The sequence below is a fragment of the Neofelis nebulosa genome, chromosome X (genome assembly GCF_028018385.1).
Source record: "Neofelis nebulosa isolate mNeoNeb1 chromosome X, mNeoNeb1.pri, whole genome shotgun sequence".
Lineage (NCBI taxonomy): Eukaryota > Metazoa > Chordata > Mammalia > Carnivora > Felidae > Neofelis > Neofelis nebulosa.
Window position 1 is genome coordinate 90405860 of NC_080800.1, and position 24888 is coordinate 90430747.

At 41.1% G+C, this 24888-nt stretch overlaps 1 protein-coding gene across 3 annotated transcripts in view; it reads right to left on the reverse strand.

Annotated features, from left to right (window-relative positions):
* The window catches only part of AMMECR1 (AMMECR nuclear protein 1), a 109015-nt gene extending 84788 nt beyond the window's left edge, over positions 1-24227 (reverse strand). Inside the window, exon 1 of one of the 3 annotated variants that reach the window (XM_058712376.1) lies at positions 23500-24227. In XM_058712376.1, coding sequence (XP_058568359.1) covers positions 23500-23972 — 473 coding nt within the window. In that variant the 5' untranslated portion in view covers positions 23973-24227. The remainder of the gene's footprint in view (positions 1-23499) is intronic. The other 2 variants (XM_058712374.1, XM_058712375.1) reach the window with 2 other exon arrangements.
* Between the last annotated feature and the right edge of the window lie 661 nt (positions 24228-24888).

Sequence of the window (24888 nt, forward strand, 5' to 3'; positions counted from 1 at the left end):
TCTTGCAGGCATTGAAAAAAAGAGGCACTATAGTCTAATTATATTGTGGCAATCAGTTTTTTTTAATTGATAATATACTATAGTTATATCATTAGTGGGGGAAGCTGGTGATAGGTACATGGGACTCTCTCTGTACTATTTTCTTAACGTTTATTTATTTTTGAGAGCAAGAGACAGAGTGTAAGCAGGGGAGGGGCAGAGAGAGAGGGAGACACAGAACCCGAAACAGGCTCCAGGCCCCGAGCTGTCAGCACAGAGCCTGACGTGGGGCTCAAACCCATGAACTGTGAGATCATGGCCTGAGCCAAAGTCAGATGCTCAACTGACCGAGCCACCCAGGCACCCCTCTCTGTACTAGTTTTGTAACAGCCTATGAGTCTATAATTATTTCAAAATTAAAAGTTAAATGAGAAAATAGAAGAACTAGGCATTTCTAGGTGTGCTGATATAGAAGTATGTCCAAGATTGACTCTTAACTGCAAAAATGATGTAGAAAAGTATGTATACTGTGCTACTCTTTGTGCAACACAAAAGGGTATGTGTATATGCATACGTGCTAGTCTGTGCATAGGCTATCTCTGTAAAGATGCAGAAGAAACTGGTGGCAGCAGTGATTGCCTCAGGGGAGGGGAAATGGGAAGCTGGAGATGGGGGTGGAGGGGAGGGAGAGCTCCATGTCACTGTCCCCTTGTGATGTCTGAATTTCATACCATGTGCACATACTACTTCTTCGAAAAAGGTTCATCCTGGGGGCACAATTTTCTGACCATAAGGTTTTAAAGTATCCCTTCTATCTGATATATTCCCCTCCACCCAGTTTAGAAGGCCTAGGGATTATGGAGTGGGATTTAGGGATAGGTTCTTCCATTGATCCAGCATTCTAGGTTCTCCTGCCAGACAGTGAGCTAGCTGCTCGAGGGCAAGGGACCATAGCATTAGCTGTACCTGGCACAATGTCTGTCATATCTAGGGACACAGACTATCTTTGAGTTAATTTGACCTATTATCCTGTCCCTTTTGACCTACTCTTAAAACCCCAGGCCTGGAAGGATTCTTTACCATTGATTCTGCCCCTGCCCTGGCATGATGTTTAGAAAATTAACTTCTCATTAGCATGATGACTGCCTATCCCCAGACAGCCATGCTCAAAAAGATGCAGGCTTATTCTGGTAAAGCCAAGACTTTTCATGGGAATATAGGTGGTTTGTAAATTTCCTTTTTCTTTTCACCTCTGTATGTCTGTGAACCAGATGACGCTTCAGTCATCTTAGCTAAAATCTTCCATCCACACCCCTCACTCTCTAACCTCTGTAGGGTTTATTTGTCCTTCTATAAGGTGTTTACTTACTTGTATTACAGTTATCTCAGTGCATAACTTAGCTCTTTTACTAGAGTATAAACTTCGTAAGGGCAGGGAAGCTGTATCTATCTCATTATTCCCAAAGTAACTAATGTCTAGGTCAATCATCTTTGAACAATTCATTTAATTAAGACTTGCCAATTTAAAAATTAAATAACTTAAAAAATAATTTAATTTATAATTGAACTAATTTGCTTAAAATAGCACAGTGGGTTTGTTGTGAGGGCAAATAAAAGACTGTTACAAGTATATTATAGACAGGAATTGTGCTATCATAAACAACCCGCCGCATCACTCGAGGGTGTTGCTCTGGCCTTGTGGAGGTAACACCAGCACCTTCTTTATCTGTATACTGAACTGCCTCCTTTCTCTCTTCCTCAACCAGGCACAGCTTGCTGCTAAGCCCAAACATTACTACAAAATTGCTAAGCTACTCCCTTTAAGCTTGGTAAACAAATGCTAAATAAGGAGACTAAGATCCCTTGGGGGGTGGGGAGAGAAGATAGTAGTCCCTTCTGAGAGCACGGGTTCAATAGCTTCCTACTTACAAGGAATCCCGCTTTTTCTGCTGGACATCCCAGCTCTGGACAGCCAGCCCCCCAGAAGCAGTGCACTCCTGGTTTCCTGCCACTGGCGGCCGCTTCCAGATCCATTCAAAACTGTTCAGAGCTTTGAGTCATTGTGTCGGCCACATTACTTCTTCCTCAAACCAACAGAACTGAAAGCGAGTCAAAGTTACAGCTGATTTTCTCCCAGTAGGAACGAGTCACCAGTATTATAATGTGGGTTATAACGGAATTTATCATCTAGACCTGTAAGTCCATTCCGTACTTTGTTAGGTTATGAACATTCCAAGAGGTTAGGTTATACTACAACTCTACAGTTCTTCTTTCTTGTTTTTGAAGTCAGCATTAATATAAAATTAATTAAATATTACAACACTTCACACTTGTCCTAATAACAAGCCTTGATGAGGGCAAGAAAAACATCTTACCTATCCTTGAATCTCCTGCAATGCCTTGGTCATAGTAAATTCTTAACAAATACTTATTTGCATTAACTTTTTCAAGGATGCATTTAATTTGCAGACTGACAGATGATTTATTTCTAAAATTCAAAATTTCTGTGAAAACACTTCAACATTTTTTTAATTGATGTGCTATACTTATTTCAGAAAAGAAAAATTTTTTTCCCACGTCTCTTAAGACCTCTACTTGAGCTAAAAGCCACTTTCTTTGAATTTTTTTAATGTTCATTTTTTGAGAGAGAGTGTGTGAGTGGGGTAGGAGCAGAGAGAGGGGGAGACAAAGAATCTGAAGCAGGCTCCAGGCTCTGAGCTGTCAGAACAGAGCCCGACGTAGGGCTTGAACTCAGAAACCGTGAAATCATGACCTGTGCCGAAGTCAACCATTTAAATGACTGAGCCACCCAGGGGCCCCTAAAAACAACTTTCTAGGCAATAGATACATACTTTTTGTGGCAGATGCTACACATCAGACTGAAGGTCTCTTTGAATTAGTTCTAGAAGAGAGGGAAGCAAGCTCAGGGAGAGATTTTTAACTTGTCAGTTAACCTTGAGAGGTGTCATAAAATTCTTAAACATATTTTTATTTTTTTAAGTTTATTTATTTCTTTTGAGAGAGAGACAGCGTGAGCATGGCAGGGGCAGAAAGAGAGGGAGAGAGAGAATCCCAAGCAGGCTCCATGCTATCAGCACAGAGCCCAATGCAGGGCTTGAACCCCCGAAGTGCAAGATCATGACCTGAGCCAAAACCAAGAGTCGGACATGTAACCTACTGAGCCACCCAGGTGCACCTTAAATATATTAATTTTAAGTGTTTATTTTATTTTTTTATTTTTGATAGAGTGAGAGAGAGAGGGAATGTGAGCAGGGGAGAGGCAGAGAGACAGGGGGACAGAGGATCCGACGTGGGCTTCCTGTTGACAGCAGACAGACACCAGGCTCAAACTCGCAAACCATGAGATTGTGACCTGAGCTGAAGCCAGATGCCTAAATGACTGAGCCACCCAGGTGCCCCTTAAACACATTAATTTTAATATGAAAAGATAAATATGTGCCATTAACCACTTTTAGGAGAGGGGAGGACTAAGTTATAAAACCAAAGCTTGAGTACCGCAACTTTCACAATGTTAGAAATCCTACTAAGAAGAAACAGGCAAGGCTTAAATTCTCTTTGCTATAGTTTTCCCATCTTAAAAACTGGGTAAGAACAAACTCTTAGTTCATGAGATTCTTCTGAGAATTGGTAAGTATGAAGTTTTCTTAGTATTTTATTAAGGTTTACCTGGAAAGAGCCCAAAATATGCTATGTAGGCAATATACTTCAACCTGTTTACAGCATATGAAAAACTTTCAAATAAAACTTCACTTTGAAAATAAGGAATCTTTAATTGCACTCCCAGAATCTAACCTGCATGGCAAAGTAATGAGATTTCTAAAGCTAACTACCAATTCTTTACTTTAGCTTGAGCCATTTTCTCAATAGCTGCCTTGGGAGCTATAATTAACATCTAATTTTAAAAAATCTAGTTCAGATTAATAGTGACCAATGTCAACAGTGTACAAAATCTCTCTTCCATTATAGCTCTGTTCTCTACCCTGCTCCTTTAAGCTACTATCATCATTAAAATTACCTTTGTACATGATAAGCCAATCAATAGTTTTATAATTATTGCTTCACTTGGCTGTGTTTTATTTTACTGATTGACTGATTGATATGAGAGAGAGACAGCACAAGCAGGGGAGGGGCAGAGGGAGAGGGAAAGGGAGAATCTTACGTAGGATCCACACCCCACATGGAGCCTGATGCAGGGCTCAATCTCACAACCATGAGGTCATGACCTGAGCCAAAATCAAGAGTCAGGCATTTAACTGACTGAACTACCCAGGCGCCCCTGAGCTGGTTTTTAAATCAGATAGAACAAAAGTTACAAACAAGGATACCTTTACACTATCTTTTATATTTATCTATGTAGTCACCTTTACCAGTGCTATTTCTTTGTGTACATTCAAGTTACTATCTAGTGTCCTTTTATTTCAGCCTGAAGGATTCCCTTTAGTATTCCTTGTAGAGCAGATCTGTAGCAATAAATTCTCTAAGTTTTCATTTATCTGGAAATCTCCTACTTTTTCCTTCATTTCTGAAGGACAGTCTTGCTAGATACAGGATACTTGGTTGACAATCCATTTATTTCAGCACTTTGAATATTTTATCCCACTGCCCTTCTGGCCTCCATGCTTTCTGATGAGAAATCAGTTGTTAATCTTATTGAGGATCCCTTGTCTATGCTGCATTCAAGATTCTCTTTGTTTTTGGCTTTCAACAACTTGACCATCAGGTGTCTAGGTGTAAATCCTTCTGAATTTATCCTACTTTGAGCTGAGCCCCTTGGATGTTGTAGATCGATGTGTTTTTGTTGTTGTTGTTGTTTTAACAAATTTGGGACATTTTCAGCCATTATTCCTTCAAATATTCTTTCTGCTGCCCCACCTTCTCCTTCTGGGACTCCTACTATATATATATTGGTATAGTTGCTGGTGTCCCACAGGTCTCTTAGGTTCTGCTTATTTTTCTTCATTCTTCTTGGTCCTTGGAGGATATAATCTCAATTAATCTATCCTCAAGTTTGCTGATTCTTAATTCTGTCATTCACATCTGCTGTTAAACTACATCAGTAAATTTTTCATTTCAGTTATTGAAATTTTCAACTCCAAATTTTCCATTTGGTTCTTTTTAAAATAATTCCTATCTCTTTATTGATATTCTTTACTTGATGAGACATTCACATACTTTCTTTTAATTCTTGAGACATGATTTCCTTTCAATAGATTTATAATAGTTCATTTAAAATTTTGACTAATAAGCACAACATCTGAGTTTCCTCAGAAACAGTTTCTATGGACTGTTCATCTCCCTGTATGTCATACTTTCCTATGTCTTTGTATTTTATTTTTTGTTGTTGTTGAAAAGAGGACATTTCAAATAATGTAACATAGCAAGTTTGGAAATCAGATCCTTCCCCAAGGTTTGTTGTTTGTTTAGTGACTTCCCTGGACTAACTCTGTCAAATCTGTATTCCCTGTCATGTGTGGCCAATTGAAGTCTCCACTCAGTTAGCTTAGGGGTCAGCTAATGATTGGAAAGAGATTTTCTAAAATGTCTTGAACCAGTAGATCTTTCATCGTATGTCAAGAGACCGTGTGTGTGTGTGTGTGTGTGTGTGTGTGTGTGTGTGTGTGTGTGTTGGGGCATGCCTTCCAGCAGTTTACAACTCTGCTTTAGCCTTCATTTCCTGATTCCGTAGGTTCTTAAAGTCAACCAGTGGTGAGCAAATAGGGCCTCCTTAAGTCTTTTCTGGGCATACACACAGCCCTACACATGTCTGTGATCTTCTAGATAACCAGGAATATCCTGGAGCTTGTTAAAGCCCCCTATCGCACCCCCAGATCCTCCTTTTAAGTTTTTCGGCCAGCCTCTTCTTTGCCCTCCCCGGGGATCACTAGCTCAGGCAGATGCGATGTTAAACAATTGCCCTTGCCTGTTTTCAACAACTGCCCTGAGGATAATGCTTTTCCACTGAGCAAGGATGAGTCAGATCAAATAAAGACAAGCCTTGTGAACGGAGCCCTTCCAGGAGCTGCTCGGCAGGTCAAATAGTGATAATTCTTGGTGATAGGGATATTTGGGGAGCTTGACCCCTCCAGTGGCTACTGGTTTTCACAGCTACTGTGGTTGCATGGCTGCTGGTTTCCCTGTGGAAGTGGGCAAAAGGAGACAGGAATAGGGCAAGTTAAAACACAACAAAGCTCACTGTTCTCATGGAAGTCAGCTGTTTTTAATGAGTAAATGCTCCTCAGGTTGTTGGAAGTCTTTGATTAATTTCAAGAATTCTGAAAAGGTTAGTCTTGAAAATTTTTGCCAGTGTCCATGCTGCTTTTGTAGAGGAGTAGATTTTCTGAGATCCTTATGCCAATATTCTGGAAATCCCCTCTTGAGTTTGAAAATCATTCTGAGACTGGTGTCTTCTAAAAAGACTGTAACCTTCAGCTCTTAAAAGTACCCAGAAATATAGGGGGGTCCTTGGTGAGATCTACACATAAATTGCTAGGTTAAAGTATTCATCAACATCTATAAAATTAGAAGAGAGAAAATATGATCAGCCTAGATTTACATTCCATTTTACCTTTGGTGACTACCAGGAAATAAATGTGTTTTTTGATAACAGATGCGATAAAAAGGCATTTATTATTATCAACATTTGGCTGCATTTTCAGTGTTATTTAAGTATTACTTTTTAAAGATTCACATATGTTAATTTTAAATAAAAGGACAAGAGAGTCGATGACTTATCCAACTCATGGTAAGACTGAAAGCACAGAATCTAGTTCAATGCCTAGAGTTGTAACAGATGAAAGGTTACTAAGAAAAGGTCTCAATGTATTCCATAGATGAAATGAGGTGGATGGTGATTATAAGCTCTAAGTCTTGAACTCTCTAAAGAATCATAAACATTTTAATAGAAAATTTACTATTTTACCCCACACAATTGATGATTCATTATAATGTTGCCAAACCAAACTCGAAGTTGTGAAAAAGTTTGATCTCAATGGTAGCATTATCCTCATACTAAATTAGGAGATGTCTAGTCAAACATATTATAAGTGGTTCTTCATTTAGGTAGTTCTGGGAGTCCTGAATGAATTTAGCTGCAGGTATGATATGAAAACAATCTGTTCATACCTTTGTGTGTGTATGTTTGAGAAGGGGAGGGAGAAGTGGGGAGAAGAATGAGAACAAATGCATAATACTTTCAAAGTAACCGACCTTCCCCTCTTAAAGTAGCACCTGGAATTGTATGCGAAACGCTGGGTTTGGGAATTATGCTGCAAGGCACAGAGTCATGTTTCAGGAAGAAAAATGTTGAGAATCACTCACTAAATGTTTGAAACACTGTAAGAGTGACTACAAAGCCATTCAAATCTTTTCTAAGAAAACCAATTTAAATTGAGCAGATCCTTAATATAGAGGAAATCACTCATACAAATCCACAGTAGTCTCAGTGATACTTATGATGCTATCATTTACTTTCCCTGTCCTATTGCATACATATTTTTTTAAACCAGCATCAGCATACAATGAAGGTATATAACATGGTAGGCTTTTCCTACCATGTATCTTTAGAATTCATGAACTTAAAATCTGCAATTTCAGGAATTTATGAGCAACCATTAAAGTCCTTGATTAAACGATTTTTCATTTTGCTGAGACGGTAATTGGAAGAATCTGAATCTTGTGTACTTTAAGGCTAAAATGGGTGAATAAGATGCTAAGTTAGTAACTATCCTGTTATCCAACGACGCTTGGATGTTTTCTTTGCATTGTAAACTATGCAGTAACTCAGGAAGTGAAAAAATTTTTTCATTTTCTTTTTTTAAATGCCCCCCCCAAATAAAGCACATTTCTACAGCTGGTGATTAATATAAGGAAATGGTTTAAGAGTCATGAAGCAGTGTTGGTTCGTAGCCAGAAGATATTAATTGTGGATAAGTTAAAGACTAATGTGTTGAGTTCAGCTTTGACTCAGAACTATGACATAAACAAGTCTGCCATAAAACATTTTATGATGGAAATTACATGCTAAAATATTATTTGTACTTTCAGGATAACTTAAAATCCCTTGGGTCAGGCTTCTTCAAATCTGTTTTCCTTCATCTAAATTATATTAATGTGAGAACAGACACATCAAGAATTTCCATAAAAACAAATAAAGGTATTCCTTTTTTTCACCAAATGTAGGATATCCACTGTGGTTTGCTGACCCCCTAAAATCCATTCTTAGACATTAGATGAAAAGTTCCTGACTGTAGAAATATTAGGTAGGAAGCATTTATCTAAACATATGGGAACCTACAGTTTAAAATAAAACACCAGAAAATACATAGTACCAAATAAAAACACCAGAAAAATAAATAGTACCAAATAGCCTTCCAAGTGTTCCAACATTCGATATGAATGGAATCATAGAGTAAAAGATAAGCAGGCAATTAAAGCCTATGCTATGCCTCTTTAAGAATCATAAACACATGTCCCTCCTGTGTATAACTACATGTAGCCAGGTCAGTCTTCAAATAGTAAACAATATCAAATAAATCCACAAAGATCTTTTGGTGTTAGTTATGCATACAGACACGAAGATCCTCACTTTCAGGTAAGGCATAGGAAGGAACCCAATGGACCATCTCTCATTCTCTGCTTTAAAACCCTCTTAGAAAAACTTCTAGAAATCTCTGAGATCTAGCACTGCTCCAAATTGAAAATCAGTCCAGTTAAACACACTCCTTTAGATATTCAAATCCACTGTTTGAAAAAACTTAGAAGTCATCAATTTACAATCTCTTATTCCTCATCACTCCACCACCTCCCCAAATTGGAAGACTAGCAGAACCAGCAAGCTTTCTAGATAATGCAAAGTGGTAAACACTACTAGAATTTAAGTGGCAAAAATTACTTAATGCAGTTGCTATAAAGTCTTCAGATATTCAAGACTGCTTCTCTCAAAAGTGACAAAGCTCCAAAGAGAAATTATGTTGAGGAAGGGGAAGTGAAGGATATTCCTTGACTTATACTTCAATTTTGGGGTGGGAGAGATAAGGAGTCAAAAATACACAAATAAGTATAACAATAACTCTGAGAACAAGACAGCACCAGTGGCTCTGCTGGGCTGGTGCAAGTTAATTAAGTTAGCAAAGGGTTAACACATGGTTATGATGGGATGGTGAATAATTATACTCTTCATGGAAGTGAAAGAAAGCTTCAAGACTGAAATGCTCCTCTTCTGTAAAAACTGACTTGAATTTCTCTAGACTGTACTGAAATAAACACAGCAAAGGTTCTAAGAGCAGCCAACGGAGACAGGAACCAGGACCCTTTGGACCCACACCCATGTTTTTCACTTTAAAATAGGATTTGCTTGTTCTCTTGCCATAGCCAAAATGGAAAACCACTGCCTTTTTTTTTCCTTGATTGTGCTCCACACTATGGAGGCCACTGCCCATTTAACGTGCCTATTGTTTGAAGCCTGTGAAAAGTGAAATTGGCATCTAAACGGTGCAACCCTGTATAAACAAAATCACCTCTCCTTCCCTTGATGAGAGTGTTCACCTTTATTAATAAAGGTCTACGATCGTGTCCCTAGGCCAAAGTCCATGTCTTCTTCAAAAGCTTGGACACAAAAAGACTTCACTACCACTCTTTTCTTTTAACATCTGGCATTCCTTTACCTCACTGTAGTAATATGTAATTCAAATTACATATTATTCATACTTCAAGGCTATGACATGGAGAGCTCGTTTACTTATTAAAAAACAACAACAATAACGACAACCCTGAACTGACTAGGCAGAGAACACTGCTAATAAGCACTGTGCCAGTGTTGTTTTTTTCCTTCCTGAGCACGTTGCCACAACACTCATGGTTATGTGGCTAGACCCTGTCAGAGATCAGTCTAACAGTTAGGAAATAATTTTCTTCTGTTCTGAAACACAGTCAGGAGGAAAAAAAGAAGAGAGTTACTAAAATAAAATGAAAGGAAACTAAATTTTACAGTGATGACTGAAAAAGTTGTTTTGGGTCCTAAACGTATATCTCATATAATTACAGACAAATCATCCACAAAAATACTAAGAATCTGCTCTTTCTTCTTCAACGGGTAAATCTTGTTCAACATAAAATAAAAATATGTTGTTTTATTGTAATTCAGGAAACCATTTTAGAATTTTGTTTTTGGGTAACACTATAAAACTTTTACAGATTTTGTTTATCTAGTTTGTGTCTTAGAGTTGTAGCATTCTAGAATAGGGCATGTTAGGAACCAGAAAGAACATACCCATTAGACTAATCTATGTTGAAGCTAATTTGATAAATAACATCATTCAATGATTAGCACACAATTCTCCTATAATTATTATCATTTTCCAGGACCTACCTTATGTGAGTTACAATTGTAACATCCAAGTAAAATCTCTTCATTCATTTAAGGAGAAAAAAAGTGGTTTAAAGCCATTTAATTCTATAATAATTAGGGTAGCTTATTTTTTAAATTACATAATCTTTGTTGGTACTCAACTTTCTCAACTTCACATTTGAGACACTGAAGTTTCGAAGAAAAAAAGAACACTGAATGTAGAAGGTACTCAGGCAAAGGGTGATGTAACCAGTGTTAATCTAACTGACTTATGCTGAATGTCTATTGATAAATGAAAGCACTTTGTCTACACAGCAGACTCCTGCTTACGTTATTTCCAAGTCTCTTGTCCAGGCTTCATGACATTCATGACATTAAAGGAGCTGCTGAGGCATAATTAACTGGACAAAAGGGAAACTTTACCAAGAAAGAAGCAATTCACAGGCCATTAATAGTTTAAAATTGTCAACTGGCAGACCTTCATTTCCCAATGCTTGAATTATAGCAATCGCTTGACGAGTCCCTTTTCTTGCTACGATCTCCCCCACTTCAATATACCTTTGATTGGTACCCATTGACTACTGTATAATGCTCTTTCTGACCTCTGTGTCTTTAAGTTGTTTCCCTGTCTAGAATGCTTTATCCATCTGTGAAAGGTCTTCCCAACCTGAATCCTACTTTGTCCATGAAGCCCTCCTGTATAATCCAAGCCCACATTAGTCTTTGTCCAAACTCTTACAGACCTCATTGTCTCCATCGTTTACTCAGCCGTTAAATCATGTGACCCCATTATCTGTTTCATGAACCTCCTCAATATGACTGCAAGCTTTTCAAGGGCAGGAAGCATGGCTTATGCCTATTTTATAGACCTCTACCTTACACCCATGGTGTTCCACCCATAACCACTATATGACTTGTTGAACTGAAATACGAGAATTTACAATATGAAGAGCAGTACCAGATGTGAATGATAGGTTTTGATGTAAAATACACCGTCTTAAGATAATATTGTCAAATAAATCTTGAAGCTTAAACAAATATTCATTTTAAAAGGTCTGCAAGGGGGGCGCCTGGGTGGTGCAGTCGGTTAAGCGTCCAACTTCAGCCAGGTCACGATCTCGCGGTCCGTGAGTTCGAGCCCCGCTTCAGGCTCTGGGCTGATGGCTCAGAGCCTGGAGCCTGTTTCCAATTCTGTGTCTCCCTCTCTTCTGCCCCTCCCCCATTCACGCTCTGTCTCTCTCTGTCCCAAAAATAAATAAAAAACGTTGAAAAAAAAATTAAAAAAAAAATAAAAAATAAAAAATAAAAGGTCTGCAAGGAAAGGGGTAATCATAGTGGAAATTCTACTTTCTTCTCTAAAGCTGCAAAGCCATCCCTAAGTGGAAGAAGTTAGAAACTGCTCCACAATCCAAATTAATGCATCACAATTGAGGGAGAATATAAAAAAATTTCTATACCTCCGCTAAAGAATCTCGCATTGGTTGCGTAGACAATGAGGCAAATAAACAACTTTCAAGACCCATGACTTGACCATACCTATTATTTCAGATTCCACTACCGCACTTAGTATATGTGCTCCCAAAGTGAGTACTCCACTACTGGCTTTAGATATGAGCTTTTCATTAAAGCAAATAAGAAGCAATTTCAAGAAGTGCTTAACTAAAGTGGTTTATATACACACATATGGACTTAAAAGGCCTTACTTATGGTATCCCATTAGGCAACGTGTTTTCCAATTTTCCATCTCTCTAGAAAACACATTTCCTCAGATATATCAGGTTCAGCTGTCAAAACGAACGTTCCCCTGTAATGCCTTGGCCCTTGGTCCTTTCACTGTTAAGACTGAGTAAACAATGGCAAAGTTCCTACCTATCAAAGATGTTTCCTTATATGATCATTAGCAAATTCATTAGAAAGCCATAAAGAACAGACGATAGCAAAAAGAGAGCTAGAAAATCAAGCTCTATTCAAATACAGATAGGTGGTATTAAGTATACTAATAAAGTGAATGATAAATGCCACGTCAAATACTGACACCCTACTAGAGTGAAACATTTTTTAACAGTTCTTTCTGACTCTAATGCCTTTAATCTAGTTTACTCATACTGTTCAGTAAGCTTGGAAAAATAAATACTTCAAAGCCTCAATTAGGCTCTCCTGTCAATAAGCTTTGTACATCTCTAATACATGTTTGCAAGATTAAGTTTTAAGAGATTTCCCAAATTCTAATGAAACATTAGTTGCTTTGGGGTAGAGCCACTACCACGTACCTTAAAAAAATCAGCTAGGGGCACCAGGGTGGTTTAGTCAGCTAAGCGTCAGATTCTCGATATCAGCTCAGGCCACAATCTCCCGGTTGGTGAGAAGATTGAGCCCTGTGTCCTGCTCCACACTGAGCTGAGCGTGGAGTCTGCCTGGGATTCTCTCTCTTTCTCCCTGCCCCTCCCCAGCTTGTGCACGTATGCATGCTCTTTCTCTCTCTCTCAAAACAAGTAAATAAACTTTAAAAACAATCTTTAAAAAATAAGCTAAACATGGCACTTACAGTTATCAGTACTGTACTGTACACTTAAAAATCTGGAAAGAGGGTTGGTCTCATGTGGTTTTTTTAACCACTAATTAATAGATATATCAATTAATTTTCTAAAAGAAGCATACATCTGTATGATTAAAGAGAAACTGATTAACTGAAAATGGTCGACCCTCCAGTTATCTGTGAGAATGTAGTCGGCAAATTAGATGGACCATAGTATGTCCTGTTGAGAGACACTGGAGAAAAGGTATAGAAGACCGGAATCTGGTCAACAGAATGCCTTCCTATGCATAACCGCATTCTGCAGTCTGAAATTATGGCTGAGTCTATCCTTTAATATTATCTGCTCCATAATCTTGGTTATGGAGAATAACTGCGCAAGCTATAAATGAAACTTCATACATCTCTTACCACCGAAAAACACAGATCTAAAAATAAGACACATCTGAACACCTGAGGATTTAGAACTATGTCCGGAGACAAGCCAAGAAAAAAAGAAACGATGATGATCAGAGAGAAGAACAATGATGATCAGAGATGAACATTTGATCTGTTTGGGGTATACTTAGGCTATCTGTCCCATGGCCACCAAACTTGCCCAGAGACCTCATTCTCATTTCAACATGGTCTCTTGGAAGTACTCAGGGGGTGCATATACAAGTCTTCTAGTATTACTATATTTTACGCTGTGCATCTGTTTCTCAGGAATAATTTTTTTTTAATTTTTTTTTAATGTTTATTTATTTTTGAGACAGAGAGAGACAGAGCATGAACGGGGGAGGGGCAGAGAGAGAGGGAGACACAGAATCTGAAGCAGGCTCCAGGCTCTGAGCTGCCAGCACAGAGCCTGACGCGGGGCTCGAACTCACGGACTGTGAGATCATGACCTGAGCCGAAGTCGGACGCTTAACCGACTGAGCCACCCAGGTGCCCCTAATTTTTTTTTTTTAACGAGAGCACCATGGCCACTGGTTCTAAAGGAGGTATCCCCGGGTTTGTAATATTGCAAAATATGCCTCTTGGGGCAGCCCTACTCCAGACCAGGCACTAGGTCTTCTTTTTCTTCCCTGAATCCAGGCTTCACTTCACTTGACGATAATCACATTTTTCTCCCTCCTTGGCTCCCATGTGCCCTCCATTCCTGCCTCCAGCCCTCTGTGACTCTCTTTCTCCACAGAGATAACACTTTCCCATGGTGAAAGAGTAGATTTCTGCAAAAGGACTTGCCAAACAGAGCAATGGTGTGAGGAGTCTGTGGGGTAAAACGCATCAGAAACCACACATCATCACCTTATTAGTGTCAGAGAAAGAGAGCAGTAGCATTCCCATTTGTTGTTGTGAGAGCTTTCTGAACTGACAAGAGGGTGGGGTAGATGCAAAAACCTTTACTCACTGATTACCTGACACCTAGTCCTAACATCAAAGAGCTACTCCATGAACTAAGAAACCAAGTATGCCACGCTGATGGCAAGTCTTGGGTTTGGAGTGCCAAGGAAGCATGGAGAGTTGTCGATTTGTTTTAATCATGGGAAACTTCGTAAAATGCCTTGAGAGCAATGCTCTAACATGGAAAAAGGCCAGAAGACTTCGTGAGATTCTCCCTTAGTGACCAAATTACCAACATCAGCTTCCACTTACCAAATAATAATTTGAAAAGGATGTAAAAAAGGACCCATCATCTAAACACTTACCTCACTGTTGCTCAAAATCAGGATACAAAAGGTATTTCTCTTACTACAATGACATATATACCGAGACCCAAGTTCCACCAGCTATATCACTTGCTTACACCCCAAACATCTATGCCTCTATGGTTGTCAGGCTACATAGGCCATAATAATGTCACAGAGAAGCAGCACACTAGTGTGGCTAACACATAAGCATCTCTTTGAGGCAGTCACAGTGCTGTGGGGCCTAGAGGCTGACAGCACAAAAACCAATTTTTCATAGATTCCATTCAATGAGAATGACTCAGAGATCAACTCATGCCTGAAGCAAAGCAGAGAATCTGGTGTTGACACCTTGCAGCAATCCAAAATCTCAATACAAGGTACGTTACTAGAACTGCGTGTCATATGCTTACAGAAAATATATGGAATGGCCAGGCAAGCTACATAGGCTGTTAAGTCAATCTCACTACTTTCCATTACTAGAGAGCTGGTCAGCATCTTCTGGCAGGATATTGCATAATACAGTCAACTGTGCTCTCCCAGCATTGCATGTGGCTTTGGGTCACAGTGTGGATTATCTGTAAAATGAAACAGATAGAGGAAAGGCAAGAATCATCAAGACTATCACAGACCTCATTTTTTAAAAAACTAATATTAGTAGGCCTGGACTCAAGCAGAGCTTTCACATTTGCCCATCCACTGAAGATCACAATGACCGTGAAGCAATATGGCCAGTCCTGTCCATTGATAGCATCTATCATTCACTGTGAGCAAAGCTGCAAAATGGATCCAGTTTGATTTCTTACTTGCTAAGCCTGAGGACACAGGACCTAGAATCTAGTACCAGACCATACTTCCAGCCCTTCAGAAATTTCCTTTAATCCAAGGTTTGAAACTACAAGTTCTTGAGATGGTCCTCCATGAGGCTCTATTTTTGCTGAATGCTCTGCTATGATATTCACATAAGGAAACATAAGAATTGCTGACTGCTCTACAAATGGAATATATATATATATGTATATATATATACATATATACACATATATATACATATATATAACATATATACACACACACACACACACACATATATATATATATATATATATATATATATATAGCTACATTCAGGAGACCCAACATTCTGTCAAGTATTTTACTAGCAATACAAAGCTGAAAACTATCATTGATCTCTACTCATCTGAGCATTCAAAGTCCCAACTAGGGCAGGGAAGGCTGTAGGGATCCAAGAGACTGACCAAACCCTCACAATAGCTCTGTCGCTGCTCTGTGGTTCTGTTAATTGAAAAAGAAATGACATGTGATAACAGCCAACACTCGAAAACCACATAATGAGAAATCTGATTTCACCTGGCCAACTATTTGTTTTTCCCATACCTTCAGCTCCATGTTTTTAGTGGGACCACCATCCTCCTGGTTCCTCAGGCTTGTAAACAAAATTATGTTCAAAGCCTCTCTCCCTTTCACTTCCCCCAGCAATGGGAATTTGGTAGAATTTTCTTTTTCTGCAATGCCTCTTTACTTACATGCAGTCAATTATTTTCAGGTCCTCACCCAAAAGCTATCTCAGGGATATTTACACTTGATCCAAATTCTATAAACCAACGTGTCTTCCTCTCCTTTCTCTCAAATTTAGATACAACTGGGAATAGGTGAAGGGGGAGGGGAGGTTCTTACACTTGTGATCAAATTTCATAGCCATTCCAACTAAGCTGTTGAACAAACTTTTCCTGAGCACAAGAATAGCTAGGCCCAGAGCCAAGAAAAGAGGAGGCAAGGATGGCAGCCAAAAAACAGGTGAGCTGCAATCTTTCCACTCCCACACAAAACCTGGCCCTGGAGTGCGAGTCCCTGCATATGCTGATACCTTCTTCCACGTCTTGCTTTTGCCACATTCCTATATGCATGAACTCTGCCCCTAGGGTGGCTTCCCCACTTTTCCAATGCCAGTCTTCCTAGTGCCCTCAGAACCTCAAACCTAGCTGGTATCCCCTATCATGAGACTCTTCTCCTTCCAATTCATCTTACATCCTGGAGGGCTCTTCTGTCAATACTGTTCTTTTCCTAACACGAAAAACAACAACCAGATCCACTTATCGTTTATCCAGCCTTCCCACAGGGTTCCCAAGACAAAAGCCTACTTGGAGCTTCCTTGAAGTTTTCTGATCTTTGAGACCAGAGCAAGGGGAGTGGTATGAAGAATACTGAGGGTGCAAGCTGGCAGCTGAAGACAGCTGCTGGGAATCCCCACCTACTGTGGCAAGAGGTGTGGTGATGACCAATGAGTTCGAGAACCGCCAGTAAGACTTCAAGATCTACTGGTCACACCAGACTCTTCACCAGTGATTTCTGTACCCTTGCCATTTCAAAACTTGGCTCAGGAGTCATCCTCTCCCAAAAGGCTTCTTCCTAACCACTCCTTTATTCCATGGCATCACCATACTTACGTACGGTGTTTTCCATTTTGTTTTAATTCATATACAATCATGTATATATTGCAGTGTCAGCATTTGAAGTGACTTTGATGTCTGTACCACACCTTGAACAAGACTGTAAGCTCTGTGGGGACAGAACTGTTTCTTCGCTTTCCAACCAAGGAACTCGGCCTAATGTACATGCTACAAGAAATAACAGGTTGTTTTTTTTTTATTTTCCATAAAATAACATAAAATGACATAAAATTTCCACGCAGCTTTTCAAAACTAACATTTTTAAGGTTGAGCAAGTTTGCAAGTATGGTACATTAAGGGCTGCAGAAAATACACCCACACTAGATAGAAAAGATGCCACTTATTGTTGGACCAAACATAAACTATGCTCCACCCAACCAGCTACGCTATTACACCACGCTTCTTCCTTCGGGCTCTTTTATTTCTACTACGTAAGCTTGTAGCTCATTTTTGCTCTTAGCAGCACTGTAACTACAGAAGCTCACCTCTAAGTTTGCTGTTGGGGAATCTACTCTTCCCACCTGCACAACCGCTGGCTTCCCACACGGTCTCCAGTGTCCTGTGAGCAACTGCCCAATTACTGATTGGGGAAAGACAGCTTACACATTGACAGTCCATTCTTGGCAGCCCCTGGCTTTTACTGCTGGTCCTCACTTACTTAGCTTAATTGATTCAGAACAGTATCAAAAAGAGACATTATTACACAAGTTCTAAAAGAAAAAAAAAAAGACTATTGAAGAAAATTTAAATGTAAAAAGCCCCGGTCATTGTGCAGCTTTAAAACAGGCAAGCATGTGTGACATCGAGAGAACAGAATAACGCCTATTGATAGGGAACTTTGACTAATCTCATTGCACAAGTTTTAGTGTTTCACACATACACATTCTCAGAAAGTAAGATGGTCTCTAAGTGGGAAGCCCAACTGACTTCAAAATTATAATCCTTTGCAATAATAAGGTGTAGTGTTTCAACACAAATACAATTTCAAAAAGTGTATACAGTTTTTTAAAGACAGCAATGTGAATGTTAGCGTGTCTCTGTGAAACCCGTACTTAGGGAAAAACACCCCAACAACTCATGCGCATGGACTAACAGAGCATTTGTCACTTTCTCAGCAGTGGTCTTTCTTCCTATTGGACTGAGAGATCCCAGCAAAGATCCCTGCTTGGTTGCCACCCACTAAATGGGACCTGATGCAGCACAAACACTATTCCTAAGCAAGCAAAATTATGAGCTAGATGATCACTCCCTTTGGCCATATGGGGGAGAAGGTAAAATAAGCTTTGAGTTTTTCTTTTTAACTAAATATACCTTGTCCTACATACACCTTTATGCATGGATATAAAAATAATTTTGTAACTTATATTTCTACATCCTTCCATTTCAGTCACTGGCTGTTTTTTTTACAGAATACATGACAAACTGGGGGCGTGCCTGCTTTCTTTTGTATAAGACACGACACTAGATTGCCCTCCAATGGAAATCAACATTGTTGAAGAACAACCTGCATAATACCTTCAAAAATGCTCAACAATTTTCCAGACAAGATGTGTGGTGTTTTTTTTTTTTTTTGAAGAAAAATTATGCCAACCACTATGCCAACATAGGTAGGGAAATCTGTACTGGCCCAGTAGCATCATCTGCAATAGACAGATAAACCTTCTGGCTATTCTGGTCAGTCTTCATTAAAAAAGACACAATAGAAATATAATAGCTTGTGTTTAAAATGCTGCATTAATATCACTTTGACCTGAGCTGCACTGTCCAATCACCTTTTTAAACATGTCACAGGACTGTTACTACTTCACCTTTCTAAAACAACCCAATTCCTCCCAAGTATGCTGGAAAACAGTAATTTGACTGCTGTGACAAGACAAGAAAGAGTTAACTGTTCAAACACCTGATTGGAGTCTCTCAAGAGCTGCATGTCCAGGGGTGGATTTTTTAAAACTATATGTCTTTCACTGCAATGGAAAACCATAGTATTGATGTTAATAGTAAAGTATCTTTTATGAGCCATGGTCTATACACAATGTAGGGCTGCATTAACTTCAAAGGTGGTAAGGAGATTAAAACAAATAGTTCATGGGACGTGACATGCAACACAGCATTAAACATAGAAGACTGAACAATCCCAGTGCCTTGGCAGGATCCTTTTATATTTCTTTGTTAATGAGGGAAATTCTTAAAATCCAATCCGGCAAGCATAAGTGTAAGGAAAAGCTTTTAAAATTTTATCACAACGTGTTATTTAGTTGAGCTAATCATCAAAGCATTTTTTTATGGCAACAAAAGGGGGCTTTCCTTACCAAAATCAATACAACTCACTTTAAGATACCATATTTGTGCTGTTTTTAACCCCTAAAATGTGCCCCTCACGTTTAACATGTCCGGGGGTGGGGGAAAGACCGAAAATCACACCACCAGTTTCTAAGAGTCACCCCTCCCCCCTACTGCAGACAGAAACCATCCCAAGAACCTGGGACTCTTACTATGATCTTGGCAGCATTCAATCTCCCTGGTGCTAAATTAGAAAGAACATGACAAAGGATAGTGACATGGAAGCAGGAAGTGCTTTACTGGAAAACTGGCGGTGGAAACTGCCCTTCCCTTTACAGTTGCTCCAGGACTTTCCTGGGGTCCCCACCACTCTATAACCCAGTGGGTCTCAGCCCTGTGGTCCTGGGAACCGCAGGAGCGCTTCACCAGGGAGCTGGTTAGAGATGCAAATTCAGGGCCCCACCCCAGGCAGACTGAATCAGAAACTCTGGGAATGGGGCCCAGCAATTTGTGCTTTAACAAGCACTACAGGAGATTCTGATGTACTTTAAAGTTGGAGAACCGCTCCCCTTCAAACTTTAAAGTGCAGACGAATCACCTGGGGAGCTTGTTCAAATGCAGATTCAAATCCAGCAGGTCTGAGGTGCGACCTGAGAGCCTCCACGTCACACAAGCTCCCGGGTCAAGTCTTCAGCAGGCCACACTGCCAGTGTTTCTGAAACCGGTTGTTTACCAAAAATACACCAGGCTGCTTATAAAATACGGGTTCCCAGGCACCACCCCAGACCAAGTTCATGTGAATCTCAGGAGACAGGGCCAGCTGAATATTGTACAACGGGTGGTTCTCTGCCTCAGCTGCACAGTAAAATCACCTGAGGAGCATTTAATAATCCTGATGTCCAGGCCCCATCCAGGACCAACTCAATCCGAATCTCTGGGATTGTGGGGTGGGTATCCATAGGTTGAATAATTCCCCAAGGATTCCACTGGGTGGCCAAAGTTGAGAACCGCCGCTTCGAATCTAACCGGCTCAACACTTGGCACAGTGGATCCCTTTATTGTAGCAAATGGTTTCCCGTAACATGACTGTCTGGGTTCCCACATGAGTCCAAGACCTCGGATTTTGAATAGTAAAAAGCAACCAAAGTCACGTTTAAAATCATGTCTTAAACCTTATTTCTGTGGGCAAATGGGCCTGTACAACGGAGACCAGGGATTTAGTAACGCGTTCCTAACTTTTAACATGAATGTTATCTGTCTTCCATTAAACAAGTTTTCACTGTCCTCTCAAGTTGTAGCTACTGCCACCTCTGTGCGGTGAATAGGTACTCCAAGAAACAGCCACCAACAGTGAAGAATTTGTATCCATACAGCCTGTTCATATATTAACATCCTTTCCCCAAACCTGAAACACATAGAGGAAATTTCTACTAATCTTTCAGAATGGAAGCGTAATTTGATCTAGAACTTCTAAACCTGTAAAAGGCAGATTTCACTACGTACAGACATTGTGACAGAAAGGCCCTGGGAAGGGGTGAAAGCCGTGTGCTTTTACACGTGAGAATCTGAGTTGTTGAAAGCATGCCTTTTGGTGGACAGAGACAAGACCTCAAACACTGCTGCTCATGACATGATACTAATAACTCGGGGAAAAAAAGAAGTATGTCCATTTACAGCTTATGTCCCGCCCCCCCCAGCACAAAGCCACTAATAAGTACACGATGCTGTTAAATACGTAATATGTAAAACAGAAAATGTGTGGTGGTCATGAAGGCGCTGTCAAGAGATTAGTTACTTCACTCCCACAATCAAACACTGCTTTTAGGAAATTTTCTCGAATTTTCCACAGTACACCTCAAAAATGACTTTAAGACAAATGAAAATAAGACGCAGTCCTCTTTCCCCTTAAGTAAACGTTTGTCTTCCCTTTGGTCGTGATCAGTGTCTCTTCTAAATTAGTTGTTTTGTTGAACACATGACACATTCAAGGCCTGCTAGATGGTAATGGTTATGATACTTCCACCACTGTTTCAACATTATCTGTGATGGTGAAAAGTGTGCCTTATCTGTTTAAGTCCATGAAAAAGAAATCCAGGGGATGGGGTATTAGAAGACAAGCAATACCTTAAAAACATGTGCCAAGTGGCCACTTAAAATGACAGCGTCAAAACCCTTTGCTGTGTGAACTGGTCAAGCTCACTTTCCTTTTAAACTTCTCGTTATAGTCATTCAGTTAACCCAAACTCACTTGAAAATGTGTGAAAATAGCACCTCCTGAAAGTGTGTTCTCATATGCTTTGGAGCAACGGAGCGTGAATAGTAAAACAGCCTTTGCCAAAGTCATGTAACTGAACAGGAGTGAATTTTTGCAGTCCCATGACTTTGCAGAGCCAACCTATGTATCATCCCACGACTGGCTTTAATACATCATAGACATCCAAGAGAAGGCAGAGAAGTCACAAATAAGTAACTCAAGCTAATAAATATTTCACAGATCTTTTTTTGTTTACATGGCAGTTTCTTTCAAATGAATCTGACTTCTTAACCAAAAAACAAATTGGCTAACTAAAGGTGTGGGTTTAGGATGTACATTCCCAGAATTAAAACTATGAAATTTCTAAAATATTTAGTTTACTGGGCAAAGTGTCAGTCTGGATGCTCTTTCATGCATTTTTTATGAATAAACACCCAAAGATGAAGCAAGTCAGAATGAAAATGCACAGACCACAGAACAGTGGCAAAAATACAAAATTAAATACATTTAAAGTACTAAGCCAAAGAAAACAAACAATACAAATTTAAAATTACCAGGACACTTTATTGCAATTTGCACTTTACATATTAATTTAATATTTTTAGTCTAGGCAGAAGTGTTTATACTTATCCAGTAGTAGTCTAATCCCCTAATCTCACAAAATGAAAAGAAGCAGTTTGAAAAGAACATCAATTCAGGTATTTATGATATGGCGACAAGGGGCACTTGTGTTAGCTAGGAAAAGGGTTGATGGTTTTCACTAGAAGTTTCACAGAAATTTTTCTCTATTATTTTTGTTGTTGATGATGCTAAGAACTCATAATAAAAACAATTACCCTCTTTGTCATTTCTGCCCTTCCTTGGGCTTTACATTCTGTCTAGCATTTAACTCAAAAAATCAGTTTACACTCAGTTTACACATTAAAAAAAAAAAACCATATGCCCCATCTCCCACACATCCAAATGGATGGGGATTAGAATTAACCTGCTTTTAGCTGTAACTGCTATTTTAAACAATTTCAACCACACACTTGAAGGGTAAAATAACTTAAAGTACACAAGCCAAAAGAAAGCATAAAAATTCCTACACACTTACTGTTGGGATTGTTTAATTATCTCTCAACTCGTGGAGCCTAACATAGATTTCTTACAAGTGAAATCGACACAAAAGCGAATGCACGCTTAACGTACAAACTGACAGTGACTGTATAGGGGACAGCTCTCTCTGAATGAGCTATTACGCAGACGGTGGAATTAACAAAAAAAAAAAAAAGAGGTCTCACTCTTCTGTGAGAGAGCTGGCGGTGCGCTTCACTAGAAACACATTTTATTGGGTATGTTCGGATAAAAATAGGTAGGAAGGGAAAATGTGTTTTTCAAAAAAAACCTCCTCCTTCCCCCGGACTCAAGGAAACCCGAAGGAAAAGACGGGTAACCTCATAAGCTCTGGAGCTAAGTTCCATCACTAGCAGAAGTTGGATAGTTGCTTTCACCCTGCAATGGGATGGTAACTCTCCTTGTGCAAGGTACGCGGGGCGGGAATACTGGCGGGGCTTTCACGTGGGGTAAATGGAAACCAAAGTGAGGAGAGGTCAACACCTTGAGTAATCCAGATCTCCAAAACCAGGGCGGTGGGAACGCGGGGTGGTGAAGGAGAGAAGGAAAGGGTCAAAACTCCTCGAAGTTATCGCAAAGAGAAAGCGAACTACCTTTGGGAACCAGTGAGCCATCTCTTGCAGCAGCACCCTGCTCCAAGTGTGGGGTGCTTGCCTCGGAGGGCAGAAAGCGCGGGGTGCCCTCCCTTACTTAGGTCGAGTGGCTCCGGGGACCCGGACAGAGAGAGAGGCAGGGGCCACCGCCGGCGGGCAGGCGGACTCGTACTTTGCTTCAACTCTGAGCCCCATCCCGAGCGCAAGGGAGAGGGCGGCGGAGGGCACGGTACTCACTAGGGCTCGTTGGTGAACCGGGGGGTCCGGGGCTGCTGGTATCCGTACAGGTGACAGTAGAGCACATCGAAGCAAAAGCAGCACATCTCCGCTGACACCACCATCTTCCGGGAGCCGGGCGATGAGGACGAGGCGGCGGACGACAAGGAGGGCGAGGAAGCGGTGGCGGCGGCCGGGGTAGAAAGTAGGGTCCCCACTCCGCAGCTCGGAGGTGGCGACAGGGAAATCCCCCCGCCGCCGCCGCCGCAGCCCTGGGGGGGAGAGAGGGTACAGCCACTGCCGCTACCTCCTCCGGCTAGACCTCCCAGCCCGTTGAGCCGCGTGCCGGCGCCTCCTAGTCCCAGCTCCCCAGCTCGGCACTGGCTCTCTCCGCTGCAGTGGGAGGAGGAGGAGGCGCCACCACCGCCACCCGAGCCAGAGGGGGGCGAACTGGACAGTTTCTGCTTCTTCACCCCGCAGCAACCCGCCGCCATCTTGGAACAGTCTCCCCCACGCAGCGCTTCCGACCCATAAGTGAGGCGAGCTGGCGGCGGGGGCGAGCACGCTGCGGCCCCGGCCGCCGGGGGCGCGCCAGGGGCTCGTGGGGCGCGCGCGCGCCGCTTCCCGGCCGGCCGCCCGGCCACGCGGCTGCTCGGCGCGCGCCCCTGGCCCGGCGCGCGCCTCGCGCTTTAGCCGCTCAGCACCTCGCGCCTGTCCCGCGGGGACTCGCGCCTTCCCCGAGCCGCACAGCCTCAAGCACTGTGGCCCTCAGAGGATGGATGACAGACAGAAAGCCTAAGAGAGAGGAAGGAGAAGGAAACAAGAAAGAGAAACAAGAAAGAGAGTGGGAGCAAAGGAAGGAGGTGGGCACTCCAGGGGAGGAAGAAGGGAAAGGAAAACTAGTGTTGGGGGGGGGGGGGGGGGAGAAGAAAGTCCGAAGTTAAGTATCCAAGTCCCAAAGCACAGCTCGATGACCGGCACTGCACATAGTGTTAGTGACACTTGAGCCGAGTTACGTGAAACCTGAGCCACCGGCCTCAAATACGCTGGTTTCTGAACTGCGGGAGTTGAGCAAGCAGGTGCTTGGAGCTCCACACCTGAGACCGCCCCTATAAAGTATGTACAAAGCCATCAGGGAAATGGCCACACTGAGGTCGCTTTAATGCCCACCTAAGCACACACCAGGGGTTTTCCAAGATTATGGCGAAGAGCAATACTCCTTCCTTATTGACAAATATTCAAGCCTGGTTGAATCTATGTACCTCTCCCTTGTTCCCCCAACTTTCCCTCCTAGCCCCGTGCAAACGTTTAAAAGCAAAAAATAAAGTCCTAAACAACATCTCTCTGGTTCAAGGATGTTGATTGTGCTCTGGAACTTGCGGCGGTGGGTGCTTGTTTTGTTCGGTTTTG